We start from the raw sequence: 16,341 nt of genomic DNA on the forward strand, positions 1-16,341 counted from the left end.
GAGAAACGCTTGAATAAGTGCTATTTAAAATTCTGAGTTGTTTTTAATAATGATTTTATATAAATAATATATATAGTTGTCCAAACTAGGCGTTGGTATAAAAAATAAAAGCCCTAGGATAAAAATTCCCAAATATCCTATTTGTTGTTGGTATTCCTAGGTCTATGTTGACTGTCAGTTGCGATGGTTATTTCAGGTGCTGCGTCATAAAATAACATTTGACTGGTTGTCAAGAATTATAGCAAATTACTCTTAATATCACTGAACTCTAAGAAAAACGAAAAACTAAGAGGTCGGTGCCTAATATACACTTTAAACAGGCTAAAAAATCGGAGGAGGTTCTAAATTGTACGGTGTACTGTTTTGCGAATATATTTCTTATACAATTACGATTTCGAAAACTTTTAATTTTTAAAAGTTTCTAATACCGCGGTTGTCTTATTGTCACTAAATCATTATCTCAATCATTCAAATCGAGCGATCCCTTCATTGTACAGGCATTACACACAGTTATTAAACAGCCAAAAATCATTAAACTTATCGATGAATTTATTGATTGACAACATTTAATCCCACATCTTCAGTTGACATATTGAATTTGTAGTTCTTTATTATTTTCCTCCTTTTCCTATAGATAAGCATAGCACTACTAAATTCAATCTGCTATCTGAAGATTAAATTGTTTACTAACTTCGATCGTCTCTAAAGTCAGTCTATTAATTTTGTTTAAATGTCATGGAAATCTTTAATGAACCGCCTGCTTCATATCGATATATTTTTTTTTTGTATTTCAGCGGCATCATATTGCAATGGCGCCAGGGACGCATCCTGCCCACGTATTTGTGGGCCAGCGCTTCAGGGCGAGCCAGTTTGCGCCACCGATGGCTACATCTACCCCTCCCTCTGTGAGATGCGGAAGAAGACTTGTGGAAAAGGTGAAGTCATTCAAATACTACCCTCGAATATAGAGTAAAATCATACTATATCAACAAAAGTAAATCAAATCCATTTCTTAGATCATATTTTATTCATTATTACCAATGTCTTACCGACGCATGTTTGGTAGACTTCATATTTGAGAACATTATGTTATTTTTTAATTCCGCAGCTTAAAGTATCTCATTATACAGATGAAAAACTTGCACTATGCAAAACATCGCATTTTAAATTACAGGTTTTCTGGAATAAAAAATTCGTAGGTTCTTTAGGTTGCAAGGAGTATGCCATATTCTGGCAATACATTTCTAGTAGTGTGTTAACATTAAACGTAAAATAATTTGTATTCCTATTATTAATATGACCAGAAATGTTTACTAGTGAGTACATGGCTTTAGTATTATCAACTACTTAATGTACTCGTATTTTCATGATAATGCTTAAGCGAAGGCCCATCGTCCATCCCGCATCCGGTATCTAGACGTTATCTCTTGATATAGGCTACTTTTCAGTTACAAAGCGTAATCCGCCCACGCTTACGCGGTTGCTAACAGAATTTATGTTAAGATCTCGCTACCTTAACTTATCTTTAGTAGCGCACAATGTATAATTTATCTTCTGGATGTATAGATATTCTAGGCTTCGCTTGCTTTACGGTCTGTTTTCCTTCTTCCCTGCTTCCTTTACATATTATTAAAGAAAATCGCTCCGGCTGTTTGTACGCTGAGATCTTTTAAACTACGCAGTGGATTTAAATGCAGTTTTCAGCAATAGATAGAAGGATTTAAGAGAAAAGTTTACGTGCAGTAAAAAAATATTACAGCAGAGAAAAAATCAATGAAATTCAAAGATCTGCAATATTATGAAAATTAGGCTAATTTGATATACTCCGCGATGATGTTGACTTTACAATGAATAATTGTTTGCTGTCTTAACAATTATTCATTGTAAAGTCAACATCTCCTGAGGATGCTCCGGTTTCGTAGCGAAACGTGCGTAGAGCGTACATGGCCTAAGATCTGTTTGGTGTGGAGTATAAGGATTGAAGAAATGATTAATAACACCATACAGATTCTCCTGCTTTTTGCGGAGTATAGCAAATTAAGCTTAATTTTCATAATAAATCATGGATTTCCGCAAAGTTACGCCTGCTTCTATCCAATATCCAAAGATTTGCAATGTGAATTTGATTAGTGATGTCTTACATTAAAACGCTATCTAATGCACAACTTCTCAAATGAAAATATGTCCCAAACAAGCTATTACTCTATGACCTACCGCGTCGCATAGCCCACCCGTTGATCGACACCATTAATTCTTTGGAAGATGTTAAATAGCCTATAAAGTTCCTCAAGCATCTACATGGTACAAAGGTTTTTCAAATCCGACACGCCGATAATTCCGAAGATTAACGCATTCAAACAGTTGTTATTAGTATAGACATGTTCCAAGGGTTCCAAATTTAAAACAATCTTGTGTATTGCAAGAGATAAGTCACTCTAACCTTTCATCAAAATCGGTTCAGTTGTTTTAGGTTGAAGAGGTAATATTAGTCTTGAGCTTCAAATGTATCCCATAGGAACCGTCATTTTCAAGGTGGAAGAAATGTCACTTTCTAGTACAGACCTCTTCTTTCATACTAGGAATAAATTTATCCTGAACCTGTTTAGCTACCTAGAACTGTATACCTACTACCATTTTACTATTTTACTCCATACCCATTATCTAAGTGGTTACGCACTCTTAAATGTTTATATTTATGTTCTTTTAAGTATTAATGGGTTGTTGATGAGCATATAATTTTTATTGTTTATTGGTGCATTTTTGGTTATGTATTCGTATGTGAATGTAGTAATTACACCTATTTGTTCTCAATTATGTTGTCCTAATCCTAAGACTGCCTGGCAGAGTTCGCTATTAAGCGATAAGGCATTTTGTAATCTACCTCAATCTGTTAATTACTATTCTTATTTTATTTCCCTAACTTCGTAGTAGTGTACAAATAGAGTTCAAATTCTTGTAAACGATATACCAATTTTAACTTGCAGGTGTGAGATTGGCCCAAGACCAAGGTTCGTGCTCTAGGGCGCAGGGCTCTAAATGTGAACACCGCTGTACTGGTGAACGAGATCCTGTTTGTGGTACCAATGGCAGAACGTACTTAAATCGATGCATGCTGCAGGTTGAAATATGCAGGTTAGTTTTAGACAATTCATGATCTTTATCAATCTAACCGATTGCCGTCTAGTGGACAAAGGTCCTCTGTAGGGAAATCCACGTTCCTGGGCTGCATGTTTCCAGCGGCTCTCAGCTACTCGTTTTATGTCGTCTGTCCACATCGTTGGGGGTCGGGCAATGCTGCGTTTTGCTGGTGCGGAATTGCCCAATGCCAATAAATCTTCGCGACTATTATTCCAGCCCGTTGGGACCCCGACCTATATGGGTTCTTCGAGTAAAGTGCCCCGACCATTGCCAATACATCTTCGTGACTCGCTGAGCTATGTCAGTAGCACTAGTTCTACTAGGAAGGCAATTAAATAGGCCTTTTAAAAATCCATCCAACTAAAGACAAGACCAAATCTGTCGTCTAGTGGTATAGATTGATGATTTCTAGGAGTAGGTACAATATCGGTACAATATAATTTAGTTATATTATTTTTGACAACCTTCTTGGCGCAGTGGTGAGTGCTGAGTTTAAAGGGAAGGTCCCCGGATTAGATCGTAGGATGGGTCGAGGCTATTTTCCACTTTACCGACAAATATGTGCCGCCAAGCGATTTGGTATGCCCACGTAGATACCGATTTTGGGTGCCATTTCCCAAACAGGTAAAATCGCTATCCTTTTAGACATCTCAGCTGCCATGTAAGCTGACATGTAGTGAAAAATATATGTACTTATAAATTGGATTTAAAATTAAAATGTATTATTTTTTTCATTTTCATTCGATTCGAAGTATTGAGACATTTATTTTTTTATTAAGGACACTAACAATATACATATTACCATATACAGTGATAAACTTGTACAATATTCTACACATTCCCTTATATGTACATCGATAAAAAGTGACCATGATATTCACAGAAATTAATCATAATGACATGTAAACACAGCAAAAATAATCATAAAGATAGGAAAGAATAGGTGTTATGTGTTAGCTAAGCGATAAGCTTTTTTTTAAATACCGGGTAGGAGTTATGAAATGACATGAACTGTATCTTTCTATTTCTATATTTCAGAGTTGGCATCGGCCTCTCCCACTTGGGTGCATGCAATAACATAAGCGCACATCGAGAGAACTGCCCCGTAGATTGTTCACAGGCTCCGTTGGACGGGCCGATTTGTGGTTCTGATGGGAACGTATACAAAAGCACGTGTCAAATGAAGCTGCTTACATGCGGGTCAGTATATGCGAATATTTATTTCATGAAAGCTTTATATAACTATCAAGTATCAATATCGAAGTTCTATTGATTGATTGAATTCTTTATTGCAAGCACAAAACCAAAATACAATAAAAAAAAGAAACAATAGAAAAACTTAAATCCTAGTTTAGCTGTGCAAAGGCGGGCTAAAGATCGCTAAAGCGATCTTTTCCAGACAACCTTTGGTGAAATTAATTCTTATGAGGAATGGGTTGGTAGGGCAATAAAAATCAGAGCCCCTAAATCAAAATATCACATAATATACTACAACGTTAAATCTTTCGTACAAACGTTCTAGTGTCCCGACTTCCATCCCAGCAGGGCTAACACAGGCAGGAAACAAAAATTATATCTCCCGATTATATGCCCTGACAGGGCATAGAATTAAAGTGCCAACTGCTGAAGCACAGGAACTCCTATTACATAGGAGAAGTTCACCCCCGTTTATTATAATACACATATTATTTGGATATTATTTTCATTTGTGCGCTGTGCTCTGATAAACCTGTGGGAAAAGATCGTTTTTTATCCTTTAATTGTGTGCCCATACTAGCCATCCTGGGTGCTGCCCTAATGGAGAGAGAGTTTTTATATCTTCATGTTACCTATTGTGAGGAAAGTTAGCATGAATAATTTATGTAGGTAATTTTAAGATATCCAGAAATAAAGAATATATAATACAAATAAATAGCTGTGGATTACAATTGTATATTTTTAATAGCAGTAGAAGTCAAATCAAAACGATATGATCCTGTCATAATAGTAGTATATTAATTAAATTATTAATGTCCCACTTTTAGGTATACCTAGACCATTTGTCCCATAGGACGAAGAATAGTAAAACTTTGCCTTGAAATTTGTAATGTGGCCTTTTCTATTTCTTTCGGCACTGCTGCTTTTTACTGGACCTATTCTAATAATAGAGACAAATATTTTCTTTTTTTTTGGAGCACGCGTTTGTGTCCGTAACTAACTGTTAGATTTCAATAACTTAATTTCACTTGGCTATTTAATATCAGGCTGGAACACTGACGAGTCGAGAATTTGGGACTCGGTGGGTCAGTATTGAAGTATAGGATTTATTAAAAGTTGTAAGAGGAAGATGTCCTGAGTACCTGTTATTCCTCTATAAATATGTTTTAATTTCAGACAAGGAGTTGTAAGGACTAATAAGAAGCACTGCCAAACAACGCGTCACTGCCGAGAGTCTTGCTGGAGAGCATCCCGACCCACATGCGGGTCTGATGGGAAACTGTATGCCAACGCTTGCAGGATGAAGGCTACTAATTGCGGGTTTGTTGCATTACAAAAGCTTAAGATATATTTAAAGAATTAATAACTAATTAATTGTTGAACAATGCTAAAACATTTCTAAGGAGGGTTGACAAAATTAAAAATTCAATGATGTCTCTACAAGTACTTTAAAAACGTCAAGTCGGTCTATATGTAGTGCCTCTATCACTGGTTCGGAAGACGGACTCAACCGAAAACAAGCCGACAGGAAACTCAGCAATTGTTCTTAAAATAAATAAATAAGCCATTTAATCCCAAGTAACATCGCGTTACAAAAAAATAAATAATAATAATGTATGATGAAGTTATGTAGGTACCCATCTTGCCCCACTGTACTCTATTGGTGGCGAACCTCGTCCAAGTGGGCCCTGCGACAGCAGTTGCTCTTATCAAATATTAACAATTATTGCAATTTAACATTCAATTTCCTATCTTATAAGGAATGGTAATCGAAAGCAACCTTTTCATTAAGAACAAGCGGTCGGGTAAAAGAACTATGCCTATCACAGAAGAACACTTCACGTGGGATAATGTACTTACTGAAGTAATCATTTAATATCGTGGACTACAAACTAAAGGATTTTATTAATTTATTACTTAATACTAACGTTTTCGAGATTACTTATTTGAAACTTGGCCGTTTAACAGTGAGGTACGTTGAGCCGAGTTGGTTAATTCCCGGCTTCCATTGGAAGGTTATCTTTGGAAGGAAAAATCTTAATTCATTTTATTATTTTTCACATACGTACGCAAGTTAAGTAAGTAACTCACCATATTCCAGCAGCCTATTCAAGTCCCACTGATGAGTACAGGCCTCGCCTCTCACAGGAGAGACCGTTTTAGAGCGTAGATCTACCACTCTGCTCCTATGCGGGTTAATGGGCTATAGGTACAATTAATTTACCAACATTCCATTAAAATTACTTTTAAAGCAGGTGAAGCAGGAAAATAAGAAAATGAAGTAAATTAATAAAATCAAGCTTAATTTGCTGCTTCTCTGTTAATCTATGTGGTGTGGAGTATACGGATTGAAGAAATTATAAATTATACACACAGATTATCCTGCTGTTCGCGGAATATAGCAAATTAAGTTTAATTTTCATAATTTATTATCGATTTCCGCAAAGTAACGCCGGCTTCTATCCAATATCCAATAAAATCCATTTCAATAGTTTTTTTTCGATTTCAGTAAACACGTCTTTGAAGTACCCATGGCGTTTTGCGTATCACAAGAAAGGACATCTGGAGGTGATTCCTGCCCTACTGACTGTTCTGGGCAAAGGGAGAAGTTGGTTTGTGGTTCAGACGAAAACATTTACAGAAATGATTGCGAAATGAAAATGCTTAACTGCGGGTAAGTTTGCATCGATAGCCATAACAGTTTACTGTTGGACTAGAGGCGTCTCCCAATGGGAATGCCCACAATTACACAGCTGGGTGAGAATAGACAGTTGCACAATAGGATGCTACTGTCTATTCTCCGTTATATTCCCTTAGTCGCTTTGTACGACACCCGCGGGAAGAGAAGGGATGGTGACAAATTTATTCTGAGCTGCAGTCACCACACGCCAAGTTTGCAAAAGTAAGGATAATAAAGCTCTTAATAAAGGGGATCTTAATAATATGCTGTATCATCATCATCATCATCATCATCATCATCAACCCATTGCTAGAACACTACAGGGCACAAGTTTCTTTTCAGCATAAGAATGGTTAAGGCCGTCTACCAATCTGGCGAAGTGCGGATTAGTAGACTTCACACGCCATTGAGAACATTATGGCGAACTCACAGGCATGCAGGTTTACTCGCGATGTTTAACTTGACCGTTTAAAGCAAGTGATATTTAAACTAAATAAAATAATAAATAAATATACTACGACAATACATACATCGCCATCTAGCCCCAAAGTAAGCGTAGCCTATATTATGGGTACTGAGATAGCTGATGAATATTTTTTTATGAATATAATACACATAAATACTTTTAATATATATCTAGATTAACACCCAGACACTCAAAAGCATTCATGTTCATCACACAAACATTTTCCAGTTGTGGGAATCGAATCGCCACTCGGCCGTCTAAATTGTTTAAATTAAAATCGTACATAACTCCGAAAAGTCAATGTTGCGCGCTAGGGCTCGAACACGGTCTCCGTGAAAACCGATGCCTCACCCACTAGGCTCTCACCGCTCCGCTATGTGTTATATAATGTTTTGTAATACCTTTCAGAGCAAGCAACAGGAAGATAGTGAAGAAAGTTGATATGGAGAAGTGCAAGGGTAAGATGAGCAAGTGTTTGAAAGTGAAGTGCCCCTCCGAGACTGATCCTGTTTGCGGCACTGATGCTAACGTGTACCCCAACCCATGCCTGTTGAAGGTCGCTACTTGCCTGTAAGTAAACCTATAAGTATACCTCTCTGACGCAACGTGGAGCGCTGTGAATTTAATTAGAAACCGATTAGGGGTTATAACTACTGTACTTCCTAACTGGTTAGGCCACTACCATCTTAGATTGTTCATTGTATCATCACTTACCACCAGCAGTCTAGTACTAACCTGTAGTGGAATTTAAAAAGAAAGCAAAGAACGTACTGGCCACGTCTGCAAAGCGGCTAGTCGCTGTAACAAATGTATAGAAATATACCAAGAATAATGCTTTGTATATTTGTTTGGCAGCGGCGACTCATACATTAATTCACATCGCGCGACGAAATAAGTCCCGTAAACATAATAAGACGATGGTATAGCTGCGACAAATTTGATAAATATGTATTTGAAAAAACTATTTAGTCGTGCTGTGCCTGTCTTTCCCCGTAGCTGCTCTGACCGATTTTACAAATAAAAATTTGTCGAGATCGACGATTTGATTTTCCCCTGTTTTCTCATCCTAAGTTGATTCAACTATTTGTAGCATAAAGATTTTAAGAAGTAGTACGTCTGGGTTTCTATTTCTTTCTTTCATGTTTTTTCTTTTTCATATTTGTCTTGAGTCATTTGGGAAATTGCAGCCAAAATACTTGTTCATGGTTATAATGAATGCCACATTTATAATTGTGCTGCGTGGTATGGACAGGAGACAATTATCTCCCCGGGGGAAGGATATAAATTTATCTTCTCTCACAGCTTTATCAACTCTCAAAGCACAGCGGAAATAATATCCAAATAATATATGAGTAATAATAAAAGGGAGTGAAGTTCTCTTATTCCATTTTCCCGTGCTTCAGCACGTGGATACATTAATTTATGTCCCCTGCCTGTACTGGCCCTGCTGGTGTAATCACGTGCCGACAAAGACGTGCAAACTAAACAATTCGATATTGCGATAATTTCGAAATCGAAATGGAATCGAAATCGAATCGAAACGGTCCGGTACCATGCCGCGTAGAAACTGATTAAGCGTATGGCAGATAATTTAACCCATACCTCTATCAGATTTGCCCGCTATAATCTTAGACTGCATCATAATAAATAATAAATAAATAAATAAATAATTACTACGACAATACACACATCGCCATCTAGCCCCAAAGTAAGCGTAGCTTGTGTTATGGGTACTGATATAGATGATGAATATTTTTTATGAATATAATACACATAAATACTTATAATATACAGATAAACACCCAGACACTGAAAATAATTAATGTTCATCACACAAACATTTTCCAGTTGTGGGAATCGAACCCACGATCTTGGATTCAGAAAGCAGCGTCGCTGCCCACTGCGCCACTCGGCCGTCTATCATCACTTACCTACCACGGACCACCAGTTACCAGCCATCAAGTTCTAACTGAAATTATTATTCTTCGCATCCTGAAACTCACACGAGTTTGTCAATCACTTGTAATGGGATAAAAAAATTTAGGTACCTAAAACTAAAATTAAACTCAACATTCTCAATCAAGCATGTTTTCTTTTAAATGATTTACTGTGTTTAATTATATTTCCTTTAAATCAATTACCTACTCTAGAAATGAATTAATTTTAATGAATAATTAATTACGTTAATTATTGTGTTTTCAGTAAAGGAGTCCAGCTGGCCCACTTCGGTAATTGCACATTACTACCACGTATGGAAACAGATTGTTTGGACAACTGTGACAACGCTGTCGAACAACCTGTTTGTGGATCGGATGGCAACGTTTATAAGTAAGGCATTTTTAAATCTTTAAAATAACCCGGTCAGTATTTCTTCATCAATCAGTCACAATTTCGGGGCCAACCCTTTATTTCTAGCCCACCTTCACAATAACGACCAAACTCTGATTGAACTGTTACCAGCTTAAAAAAGACGATGAAGTCAGCCAGATGAAAGCAAAAACGTGACGAAATCAGATGCCTTGTCGATCTCCATTTTGAAGCGCGACCTGAGGCGATACGCACCTAACACATCCACTAAACACATCTTTGAGCTCTTCATTAAACCGACAAAATATGCTTTGGCCCACGGCTACAAGTTTTAACTTGTCACGACGTACCTCAGAGTTGTGCAACAGAGTGTCCAGTTGCGATGCCGTTCATTCTTTACTAGTCTAGTTTTACTTAAAACATTTCGAACTTATTCAATACCATTTGGTATATCTTATGCACAGCGGTAATAGTGGGCAAGGTTTCGGCTTCCCTTTCGTGGGGGACCGAGTTCTATCTCGGTACAACGTATGAACTGAAACTGGCTTTAAAGGAAATCGTGAGGTAACCAGCGTCTGAAGTCTACCCACTTGGCCAGCGCTTGGTGGACTACGGCCTAAAACCTTCTAATTCTCAGAGGAGACCCGTACCCTGTAGTTGGCAGGTGATGGGTTGACGATGAGGATAACTTACGTTCAGCAAACCTTCCCTTTTCTATAAGCTGGATGCGGCCTTAAAAAAAAAAAAAATATTTTATTTATTTATTTTCAACTTAAGACTAGAATTACAGGACTTATCCTAATGTCCTAGCGTAGATTCTGATATCAACATACATTATAAACTATATTTTACCTTTATGTATCCTCTCTTCGATAAAAGTTTTTTTTGTTTATCGCTGACCTTAAATTTCCGACATGGCTTACCCGAGTGACTAATAGTTTAGAACGAGACCGACGATTGCTGTATTTATGATATTTGTACTTTCTTACAGATCTGAATGTGAACTACGTAAGTTAACTTGCGGACAGCACGTGGTGTCTGTGGCAGCTGCTCACTGCAGAACAACCGCGCTCTGCCACGAAGATTGTCCAGATACACCAGCGTTTGTGTGCGGTTCAGATAACCGGTTTTATAAGAACGAGTGTATCATGAAGAAGGAGAACTGCGGGTACGTTGTAAATAAAGGTTACACGGTTCTTCGTTCTTTTCCACTAAACTTTTAGGTGGTAAAGGTTTCAATAACTAATGTTCTGATGATAGGAATTTTACGGCTGTTATGAGCGTCCACGGATGCTGGTTAAATTTACAAATAGCTGAGGTATCAGTGTATGCTGTAGATACTTATACGTAGCACGAAGTTGGTGAAGGAAAACATCGTGAGGAAACCGGCATGCCTGAGAGTCCTCCATAATGTTCTCGAAGGTGTGTGGAGTCAACCAATCCGAAATGGGCCAGTGCGGTTGACTAGGGCCTTAACTCCTTCTTATTGTAGGGTTTCTCTCTAGTGGGCCGGTTATGGCTTGATGTAATGATGAGGATGATTATAAATTCAAAAGCGTGGAGAGATAGAAAATCATGCTTTAGCTCTACAAAGGATAAAAAATATATTAATTCGAACGTTTGCTTGTGCCGCGGGTCCAAGCCCGCCGGTAGTCTCCACGCAGTCGAAGTAGGGAGAGGATATATGAAACTTAGTCTTTCCACTTTGCTCAAATGTAGATTGGTGGTCTTTGACTATCATTGCATGCTTGTTCTCAAAAGCGAGACCGAAGGCTTAACGTGGGTGATGGATAGGAACAATTAACTAGCAAATTCCTCATTTCCCTCGGTGGTACTAAGATCTATCTCAAATTGCATGGCAAACACCATTGTTAACCAAACCTGACCTAACAATTTTTGGCCAATCCCGGATTTCGAAGTTTCCTCTTACAAGTGAAGTGGCTTCTACGATCAGTCCAGAAATTAGATTTACCAGTTAAAGGTCTTTAAAATCGAAATAGCCTTATATACTCATCTACTCCGAGTTTTTTTCTTTTTTGGTCAAAATATAGTTTAATACGCAACCGAATACAGTACACAATCGTAAGAAACGAAACAGTTTATGTACGGATAGTGAAGTTTATGTAAGGATTGCGATTTTACCACTTAATACCATTTGCAGAAAGCACGTGTTCGTAGTACCACTGAAGCGGTGCCTGGCACGCTTCCAGTACTCCGGCTGTGCGCGAGTCTGCCCACCTGAATACGACCCAGTGTGCGGCACAGATGATAAGACTTACTCAAACAAATGCTTCTTGGAGATGGAAAACTGCCGTTCAAGGTACATTCAAACTTCATGTATGCTGCGAATACAATACGTGCAAATGTTAGTTTTGGTTATGTTTTTTCAGGAAAATACCTCCGGGTTTTTATTTTTTTATTAGGCATTTATTAATTTATTAGCTTTTTAAGAGAAACAAACAGTACTATTACACAAGAGTAATGCCGTATTTTTTATCACATAAACCAATGAAGTTAACACAACTTAGATCGCCTTAATCTGACTTCTATGTTCATATTTTCGCATGAAAAGTGCCTATCTGAATAAATAAATATTTGACTTTGCTTTGACTTTGGCTTTAAAATTATACAGATAATATAAAATATTTGGTCTATTTATAAAATATTTGGGTATCAAATATTCTTGGTAAAAATGTTTATTGTCTTCGGCTCTGTCGCAAACGTCGTTTCATCGGCTCTGCTCTGATTTCTTGTAGCTTTTCGTCTTGAACCGTTTATCGCATTATTCTGAGCTAGATAAATCACTATGTGTTATGTTCTTTTTTCAGGAGTCTTGTCCAACTGAAACATCTGGGCACGTGCACAGAACCTATCGCCGAGGAACCGAAAAATTATCTTTACCGATAGACTAAGAATATATACGTCTAGTTTTAAATAATTAAAGTCATATCAACGTATTTCGCTTTCACATATCGATGCATTTTGGACATAGAGTCCTATAAATTAGTGCCAACATTAAGTAAAATATAGGCTAACTTAATTGTAGAGACCAATACTAAAACGTCTTCCATTTTCGATTTATGTCATGTCAGTGACTTGTTTTTATTGTAAGTACAAATTCAAGATGGCATCGAGAATATGACGTCACATAATGGTGTCTCAATCGGATAATAAGAAAAGTGATATTAATAGATATGTGTGGAATTGAGTAGGTTGTTTGAAATAGTAAAATTGTCAATACTTTATTTATTTTCTACTTTTTAATGTATTAAGGGACTTCTAAATTTTAGAATAGGATCCATAAGAAGTCTTCGTTCGGGAACTTATGTCAAATGCGGCAACATAGCTGTGTTCCATAAGAACGTGCTAGCATATAGATCCCTCAGGACCTATGAGTGTTGCGAGATGTCTAGCTATAATCGGTGACAAACAGGAAAATCTTCGTGGCGTTTCATGACATACGGTATATGCTCTCTACGCAAGTTACGCTTGAATAAAAGAGCATTCTCAGATGTAGAGTTTGCAATGGTTACTTTATCGACTTCTGCAGATTAGATATAACAAATTAAGTTCAATGTTCGTTATATCAATACTAATATGTGAGACTGAAGCCTAGCTGTGAGAATGAGTGTCCTTCCTTTATCACGTTACTACACTTAAACTGTTCATACCGAGGTGTCTCGCACATTTTTATTGGAAAGGCAGTCTTCAAAAGAATACAAAAACGCACCACAAATATTGTTTTCTCGAGCTACTTTCTTAGCTGTTTTGAATAGTAAAAGTGGTAGAAATTAGCTTATTATAAATTATTTGACGATAAAAAATTCTTATTTCTGCATGAAATATAAATAAAATTTGGCGAAGTCGACGAAGCGAAACTCCGATTCCGATAAATATATAAATGGTGACGAAAAACACAATGATGTATCGAAAATGATGATTAAAATTAGTAATTAATTATTATAGTCCGCCCTTGCATTTATATTCACACTTTTATTTAACTTTAAATAAAATTGTTACTCTATAATTAGCGTTTAGATAGGTACCAACCTAAGTTTTGACTGCTTTATTTATTTCTATTTATTGTCTGAATAGTTAGGAACGTGTAAATAAAAGCTAGTGGTTTATTGCGCAATCTTTCATCTCACATTTCATTTTATATTATAGATCAGTGACAAATGAAAAAAATGTTTATAATGTAACTTGAACTAAGATGTGTGAAATTTACTTATAACCTTTCTTATACTTATTGTATATTTGCTATAATTTTAATTGATTATTATTCTTTATGAAAGCCACACCATCCACAGAATATATTTTTATTATGGATTAAGTAGCAATAATCATAACAATTATTATTGTAAACTTTACTTCAACATTAAGTAGAAGTCGGTGTAATACCGATCACGAAAATAAGAATTAACTAAAAAAACAGTTATTTTATAATCCAGTGGGTACAATTGTTATTAATCGTGTAACTAGTCCAATCTGAATTCGGATTCAACAATGCCGAGGGCGTTATTCTAACCCTCGCAAATCACCATGTTGCAACTTCAGATTAGACTACTTATTTTGTGTATCTGTTGGGTGGTATGATTGTGTTATACTATAATAGCAAATTATCAAGTAAGATATTCCAGTGGCGTTTCTCATAATATTATTAATAATAACAAAACTTGATGCGTAAATACATAATACTCCTTGTATACCTACGTGTTTTAACAAACTCTAAATAAATAAAATGAATATTAAAAACTTTTGTGTTTTATTTAAACAAATTCCTCTAAATAGATAGAATTCTGTAAGTAATTCCAATGTCAGTCCAGTCAAAAACAGATCTTTGTATTTTACAGATCTAAAATTAGACTTGTTTAAAAATAGACGTCCTAGGTAACAAAAATAGATCCAGAAGGAACAAAATACAGAGGTAACAAAAATAAAACAGGCAAATGCGAGTCAGACCAAAAACCGAAGGCTCCATACGCTATTGGTTGGTTAACTATACGTGTGATTCCAAAACACTATATTTGGCACCGACTTTGAGCTTGAGTAAATCAGAACGTGCTTAACAACGTCCAATTAAAAATAAGGATAAAAAGAAATAGCCATTAGGTCCGGTGTATAAATACTTTTCATTCATATTAATTCTACAAAAAACAACATGGCCTCTCGAGCAGTGGATAATGTTCAAATTGCGTTTTTTTCAATACATAACCTATCCACCAGTTCTATTGGGAATCCACAGGGCTGGAAGTATTCCGACATTTCATCAACCAACTGTCTAAATTTCTTCATGAAGTTCGAGAAGGTTGTCATGTTCAGGGCGTCGTTCCATTTTAGTATAGTGACTAAAAAATAATATATATATCACATACACTCCAATAAAAAAGACAATGTATCACATCCGAGGTTAGCATAGCTGAAATCGGAAATAAATAGTGTTGATAGAAGTTGGAGTTTAATTGCAATCATCTCCCATTACCGGCCAACTACAGGGCATGGGTCTCTTCTCAGAATAAAAAGAGTTAAGTCTGGCCAAATGCCGATTGGTAGGCTTCAGACATCTTTGAGAATCTTATGTAAAATTGTTCAGCATGCAGGTTTCTTCACTCCGATTAAATTAATAACGGTGCATGGTCAGTACATATTTAAAAGTTTAATTTATGTCCATAAGAAAAGAAGATGAACAAAATTATAAAAGAAAATGGATAACATAAATATTAGAAACAAAAATGAACTCCTTGTTCAGTTTACTAGGCTGCATAATATTGCTACTTCATTCAACGGAAATTGTAAAATCTTAGAGATGTCACTCAATAAGTTCAAAGTTTGTTTAAAACGTAAGCTTACAGAAAAGTCCGATTATATAGGATTACTTAAACGATAAAAAAGCTTGGGTATGAATTGCTATGGTGATAACATAAAGTCTTTTGTGGGCTCTTCTTAGACCAGGGGCGCACTTGGAATACTCGTAGCTTTAGGTTTAAGTTGGCGAACGTAATTATCACCGTCCCCTTACATTTATGTTATCATATACGTATGAACGCTTCATAAGTGCCTGTGACATGACCACATGAATAAAGAATATTTGAATTTGAATCTGTATTTGGTATGTGATAATGGAGTCGAAGTAATATGTTAAACCCTAATCGGTTTCTACGCGACGTTGTACTTCAATGCTAAACCGCTTTTTGCGGCACGTTTATTGTCGGCAGGATGGCCAGACCAGAAAAAATTCAGAAATCATGAATATTCCCTGCCGGAAATCGAACCCATGGAGGATATAAGCAAACAATATGTTCAGCATTATATTAGTAGATATCGATTTGAATCTTTGTTCAAGTCAACTTAGATTAACTACAGAAACGTTTAAATACAAACCGACAGTAGCAAAGAATGAGAATAACCATATCCAAGCCATTCCGTTGATACTTAGCTACTTTACCAAAAATCTTATTGTAATGTTACTGTATACGAGGCTAGGCTTGTAAAAGTTATATTCGAGAAATCCATCGCAAACAAACGAGTGATATAAGCGCTATGTGATAAGTTG

At 36.4% G+C, this 16,341-nt stretch overlaps 1 protein-coding gene across 1 annotated transcript in view; it reads left to right on the forward strand.

Moving 5' to 3' along the window:
• Positions 1-14,085, forward strand: part of LOC120625037 (agrin) — a 74,237-nt gene extending 60,152 nt beyond the window's left edge. The window contains exons 3-12 of the mRNA XM_039891950.1: positions 795-935; positions 2,985-3,132; positions 4,177-4,338; positions 5,512-5,655; positions 6,845-7,009; positions 7,890-8,051; positions 9,684-9,809; positions 10,780-10,956; positions 11,950-12,108; positions 12,617-14,085. Coding sequence (XP_039747884.1) covers positions 795-935; positions 2,985-3,132; positions 4,177-4,338; positions 5,512-5,655; positions 6,845-7,009; positions 7,890-8,051; positions 9,684-9,809; positions 10,780-10,956; positions 11,950-12,108; positions 12,617-12,695 — 1,463 coding nt within the window. The 3' untranslated portion in view covers positions 12,696-14,085. The remainder of the gene's footprint in view (positions 1-794; positions 936-2,984; positions 3,133-4,176; positions 4,339-5,511; positions 5,656-6,844; positions 7,010-7,889; positions 8,052-9,683; positions 9,810-10,779; positions 10,957-11,949; positions 12,109-12,616) is intronic.
• Positions 14,086-16,341: the final 2,256 nt, after the last annotated feature.

This window comes from Pararge aegeria, chromosome 1, assembly GCF_905163445.1.
Source record: "Pararge aegeria chromosome 1, ilParAegt1.1, whole genome shotgun sequence".
NCBI lineage: Eukaryota > Metazoa > Arthropoda > Insecta > Lepidoptera > Nymphalidae > Pararge > Pararge aegeria.